The sequence below is a fragment of the Hevea brasiliensis genome, unplaced genomic scaffold (assembly GCF_030052815.1).
Source record: "Hevea brasiliensis isolate MT/VB/25A 57/8 unplaced genomic scaffold, ASM3005281v1 Scaf1, whole genome shotgun sequence".
Lineage (NCBI taxonomy): Eukaryota > Viridiplantae > Streptophyta > Magnoliopsida > Malpighiales > Euphorbiaceae > Hevea > Hevea brasiliensis.
In genome coordinates this window covers 2373778-2380315 of record NW_026614585.1, presented here as the reverse complement: position 1 = coordinate 2380315, position 6538 = coordinate 2373778, and the positions used below count along the sequence as shown (strand labels likewise).

At 36.1% G+C, this 6538-nt stretch overlaps 1 protein-coding gene across 1 annotated transcript; it reads left to right on the top strand.

Annotated features, from left to right (window-relative positions):
• Positions 1-765: 765 nt before the first annotated feature.
• Positions 766-1778, top strand: LOC131176352 (uncharacterized). The gene is made up of 2 exons (XM_058141440.1): positions 766-977; positions 1310-1778. The coding sequence occupies exons 1-2, from the start codon at positions 766-768 to the stop codon at positions 1776-1778; spliced, it is 681 nt and encodes a 226-aa protein (XP_057997423.1).
• Positions 1779-6538: the final 4760 nt, after the last annotated feature.

Sequence of the window (6538 nt, the reverse complement as noted above, 5' to 3'; positions counted from 1 at the left end):
TATCCCACTCATGACTTAGAAATGGCAGCCGTGGCTTTTGCTCTAAAGATGTAGAGACATTATCTTTATGGAGCAAAATGCAAGATCTTCACAGACCACAGGAGTCTCTAGTACCTTTTCAAGCAGAAAGAGCTGAATCTCAGAAAAAGAAGATGAGTAAAACTGTTAAGTGACTATAACTGTATAATTTACTACCATCCAGGAAAGGCAAATGTTACAGTAGATGCCCTCAGCTAAAAATCATTTAGCAGTATGGCATATATGTTTGTAGAAAGATAGCCCATTTTAAAGGAGTTATGCTAGCTGATTAGAAAAAGGTTGCAGCTAGAGTTATCAGCTAAGGGTACCTGGATAGCTCAGATGAAGGCGACACTAGTGTACTTAAGACAAATAGCAGAAAAATAACATGAAAAACTTGAGTTGGTAAAAATAGCAAAATTGGTACAGAAAGGTAAGATAAGTGAGTTCCATTTTGATGGAAAAGAAGTATTAAGGTATGGCAACAGGTTGTGTATACAAAATGACACCTAACTCAAGGGAGACATTATGAGAGAAGCTCATAATGCTAAGTATAGTGTGCACTTTGGAGCCATCAAAATGTATCAGGACTTAAAGAAGGTGTATTGGTGGCCTTCCATAAAAAAGGAGATTGCACAGTTTGTGACTATTTGTGAGGTTTGTTAGAGAGTGAAGCTAGAGTATCAGAAGCTAGTAGGAATGCTTAACCCACTACCCATTCTAGAGTGAAAATGGGAAAATGTGGCCATGGACTTTGTTGTGGGGTTACTAGTTACCTCAAACAAACATGACTCGATATGGATCATAGTGGACAGGTTGACCAAGACAGCTTACTTCATTCCTATTAGAGCTAACTACTCTATAGATAAGTTGGCTCATGGATACGTGGTGAAGATAACAAGGTTGCATGGTGCTGCAGTGACAATAGTCTTCAACAGAGGATCATGGTTCACATCAAGGTTTTGGCACTATCTTTAAAATGAGTTAGGCACTAGGTTAGACTTCAGCACAGTCTTTCACCCTCAAATAGATGGATAGTCAGAAAGGACCATATAGACTTTGGAGGATATGCTAAGAATGTGTGTACTTGAGTTTGGTGGGTCATGGAAAAAGTACCTTCCCCTGGCTGAGTTTGCATACAACAACAACTATCACTCTAGCATTTAGCACCATAAAAAGCTCTAAATGGGCGAAAGTTTAGGTCTTCTGTGTTTTGGAAAGAAGTTGGTGAAAAAGCCTTAGCAAGAATGGAACCTGTGGAAGTCACTAATTAAGCCATGCTCTTAATTAGGGCAAAGTTAAAGATAGCAGTTAGTAGACAAAAGAGTTATGTAGATCTCCATGGAAGAGAAGTGGTTTCTCAAGAGGGTGACATGGTTCTTTTGAAGGTATCTCCAATGAAGGGTGTTGTTCGATTTAGAAAAAGGGGCAAGCTAGCTCCAAGGTACATTGGACCATATGAAGTGCTGCAAAAGGTTAAAAATGTGTCTGACAAGTTAGCTTTGCCACAAAAAATGGAGAGAATACATCCGGTGGTCCATGTTTCTATGTTGAGGAAGTTTGTGTCAGATCTGAACAAGGTTATAAGTGAACTAGACATGAAAATTTCAAAAGATCTTTCTTATGTTGAACAACCTGTTCAGATTGTAGAGACTCAAGTAAGGAAGCTAAGGAATAAGGAGATACCTATGGTGAAGGTGTTATGGAAACGCTACAAAATGGAAGAGTGTACATGGGAAACCCGTGCTTCCATGATATAACAATATCCCCACCTTTTCTAGGTATGTTCTGTATGTTATGTTTATTTTAACATTCGAGGATAAATGTTCTTGGATCTTGGGGGGAGGGGGGGGGGGGGAGAGAATGTAACTCCCGCTATTTTTTAATATCAAAATATGTGTCTTTGATAAAATATTTTGGTGAATAGTAAGACTTCAACAAGAGAGTGGCAATAAAAGATGAGGATATGTTTATGTATGTGTGTTTAAAATGTATTTAAGAATGAAAAATGTTTTAAGGTTTTTGTTCTTTAAAAGTTTTAAAAAAGTTGTTTTGGGTAGAAGGAACTTCGGCAACCAAAGATCGACTTTCGGCAGCTGAAGTCCCTTTTTGGTTTAGATGCCCATTTGGGCAGAATCGGTTTTGGCAGCTGAAAGTTCCTTAACAAAGAGGGTATAAAAGGTATCTCAACTCATTTCCTACCCAAAATATTTAGGTTTCTCTCTCTCTCTCTCTCTCTCTCTCTCTCTCTCTCTCTCTCTCTCTCAACTTTTAGGGTATACAAGGAGCTTTTTGAAGAGATTTCCTTAAGTTTTGAAGATCTAGAGGTGGATTTTTCCATTTAGAAGTATGGAAGAGTAGATTCAAGCTTTGAGGCTTTGGTTCTCTCACCTTTAAGCTTCAAGAAAAGAGGTAACCTTCTTTTCTTCTTGATCTAATAGATAGATCTAAGAAAGTTGATGAGGAATTAGGTTTCTAAAGCTTTAATTTCATGAAAAGTTGTTTTAAGTTAAGTTTTTGGTGAAGTTTATGCATGTGGGTTTGGGGGAAACATAGAATTTGTTTTGATGAATATATGTGGGTTTTAAGCATATTTTCTAGTTATTCTAGACACTAGAGATGTGTATATGTGATGAGATTGTGTTTGGAAACTTTGAAATGAGTTTTAAGGCTTTTGAGAGAAGAGATCTACAGGTTTTCCACTTGGGAATTCTAGAAATTTCCAGGTTCGGCTGCCAAAAGCTAAAGGTTCTACAACCGAAGCTTGCATTTTCTTGGAAAATCTAAAAGTTTTCTAGGTTCAGCATCCAAAGTCTTAGACTTTAGCAGTCGCAGCGACTACTACCCAAAATTGAGTGCCTGTTGTTCCAAGGTTCGACAGCTGAAACCCAAGACTCTGGCAGTTGAACTTGGTTCTGCCCACTTATTTCTCCTTTGATTCTAAGGTTCTAAAACCTAATTTCATGGTTCCTAAGGCGCTAGAATAGGATGGTTATGCTATGTATAAAGTTTTAAGACCTTGTATAATACTGTAGGGTCCAATTTTATAGGATCGGGCTTGAGGGTATGATGTATGGGTAGGTGGACATATAACTTTTGAATGGATAGTACTGTGTTAGTAACTTAAGAAAAATGTAATAATTGTTTAAAGTATAATGATGTTTATGTATGGATGACAAGGCTAAAGTGTAATAGTTTGATATATGTTAAAATGGTAATGTATGTATGTTTCACAGGTTTGAGGCTTGTTACGAGTTTTGTCACATTAAGCTGACTCGATCCCTAGCATTGGTAATGGTCCTTGATTTGGGTTGTTTCATGTCCTCCTTGAAATGATGGACGAGAAGGTTCTTTATGCTCACCACAGAGGAGGGTTGGCATTGGGAATGCTTTTCCCTGTATTGGACACCTAAACCCAGTAAACATGAGGAGAAATAGATTCTAAGTAAGAATGACTATACCACAATCAAGGAGCTGGAAAAAGCATACAAGTCTAAAAAGTATTGACTTGATGTGTTAGTTCACCATTATATGGACCAATTCACCATTGCTACTAGGGCAAATGAAACTAGGCCTTGTGTGGGTGAAGGCAAACTAGGCCGATTATGGCTGAGCTCATGATACTTCCTCCTCCTTTGATCCCGGACACCATCATAGCTCCAAGTGGCAGTTGGTTGGATGCTGTCTTGAGAAGGCAAAACAAAGTGATCGAGAATTATCAATAGGCTGAGTTACTTGGGACGAAACAAACCCTTCCTGGTGATTGGGCTCAGCTTGAAACTGAAAGTGATTGCGATTTATTATTTGGTCTATGAGCTTGAATTTGTAGGCAATGATAGTTAACAATCTTGTGTTAGAGCATATCCAAGGTCTTTGGGATAGCTATGGTGAACTCCAAACTAACTGTAGTGCCTTAGATTCGTGGTGGAGGAGAGAGATGATGAAATTAAGAAACTTCAGCCTGAACTTATGGAATCCGAGAAATGGGTGGCTGAGCTTACTGCCAAGCTTTAAGTGCTAAGAGTTAACATCAAGTCGAGCTTGAGTGAGTTAACACTCAGGTTCAAGGGCTAGAGGCGAAGATTAAATCCTCAGATTAAAGGCTAGTGGACTTATATATGGCCCTGCAAGCAGCTATTGTCTCTGAGCTGTCCAAATGTCAATAGGGTATGGATTTTAAGTGGATAAAGAAAATTGTCCCCACTCAGATTGATTTTATAAAGGGTAAGAGGAGGGAGGTGAGGGTGGGGAGGAAAGAGGTGAGGATGCTCCTCCCCAAGATGAGTGAACAAGGATGTGTGCCCTAAAACTTGTGTTTCTTGTAATTATATTTTGAATATTTTGGATTTATTTGTAAGGACTAAAGTTTGAGCAACCTAGTAAATAAAATACTTTGAATTTTTCAAGGACTAAAGTCCAAGTGACCTAGTAATTAAAATGTTTAGAATTTTTTAAACACTAAAGTTCGAATAAGCTAGTAACTAAAATAATTAGGATTTTTAAATTACTAAAGTTCTAGTAACCTACTAATTAAAATACTTAGGATTTTTAAAGGACTGAAGTCTGAGTAACCTAGTAATTAAAATACTTAAGATTTTTGAAGGACTGAAATCTGAGTAACCTAGTAACTAAAATACTTAGGATTTTTAAAGACTAAAATCTGAGTATTTACCTAGGAGTTTTTTTGCATGACTCATGCTTTTGAGTTGATTATTCTTTTAAGATTGCATATAGGCTTCTAGCATTTTTTGCACTTCGTGTTGATTTTTGGCCTTGGCTGGCTTTATCCGAATCTCATGAGGGGGTAAGGGGTGCTGCTGGTGGCTTTGTTGGCATTTCTTGGGTTGACATGTGCCATAGGTGGCTTTGTTGACACCTTAGTGGTGGATGTGTGCCATTAGGGGCTTTGTCAATGCCTTAATTGTCACACCTTACCCTTCTGTAAGGCATAACATGATTCTGTAGTATACCTAATGAATTACAGAACTTCGCCTATTGATAACCCATTAAATATACTACTAGGGATTTGAAACCAATTTCCAATCATTTTAAAGTGGTGGGTAATATTTAGTGATTATTAAAACCCTTTAATTGTAGTTTAAAACATAAATCAAATTTTTGATTAATTTGAAATCTCCACAAATTTTATAAAAATTTCAGCAGAGTACCGACTATAATTTGGGAAAACAGTTCTTCAAAAACCTGTGAAAACACTCCCAAAATACATTTAAGTCTCAACTCAAATATTCTCATCACAATCCATTTCAAGCAATTCATTAAAAAAAAAATTCAAAATAAACTGAGCACTTCATTAAATAAAATAAGAGGTTTATATTACACAACATTTACACAAATCAAAAATAAATTACAAAATTTATTAAACAATTGCTCAAGTCTAATGCACACACATACAGTTACATATACATTAAAATAAAAATTTACCAGGGTAAAATCTATATACTCGGTGATGTCTCCAAAATAATGATCATTGTACGTCATAAGTAGCCTACTCTGCTACTTTATCTGTCTTCTTACCTGCGACAGCAATAAGAAGCTATTGCCGAGCCAAAGACTCAGTGATGCACAACTTAAAGAAAATAATAATTTATACAATAATCAATCACAAATTTTTCAAAGTAAATCAATTTGAATATTAACACATATAAAATCATACTTTATTTCTAAAGCCAGAAAATTTCTTAAATAAACCAAATTTCATTCCATAATCGCAAAATAAATTTTGAAAAGTCACACAACTTAATTTCCTTTTTGAATCACTCCATTTAGAGTTTTGTAACTCAAGTTATGGCCATTTAACCATAACTGGCCGGATTGGTCAATTCCAGAATTCTGGGCAATTTTAGGTTTTGGCAGATTCAATGATCCAACTTTGGTTGGTAATTTGATTTTGTTATGGTCAAAATTTGAGTGTTCTTCATGAAAGTTGTTCAACTATGTCATAGCTTTCTAATAGTACAAAAATCAGGTCATTTAGACCTTTCTACACAAAGTTATGACCATTTGAACATGTACTATTCAATGGTCAGTTTTGTCCAATAATAGGGTACCAAATCCGGATTTAATCAAATTTTACACCAACTTGTGGTCAGTTTTAAGGTAAGGTTTCTGCATAAAAATTGTTGCTTTGGGTCTTAATTTTCATCTCTAATTAGCCTCACACCAATTGGTGCAATAGTACATAAATTATAACCTCTTCAATGGACAGAGGTCAAGCTGCCAGAATTCAATAATTTGACAACTACAATTTACTTCAATTCAATTCATCAATTCACACTCTATAATATACTAATTAACCAAATTAAACATTAACAATACTAATTGGTCATCAATTCACTAAAATCCCTAATTTTGCACCAAACCCTAATGTCAAGAGCCCTAATTTCATGCACACATGTAATTCCCATCAATTCACCACTCCAACTATGTCCACATCATCATTCAAGCTATATTACATGTTTAATTTGGATCAAACCTATCAAAACCCTAACCTACATCCAGC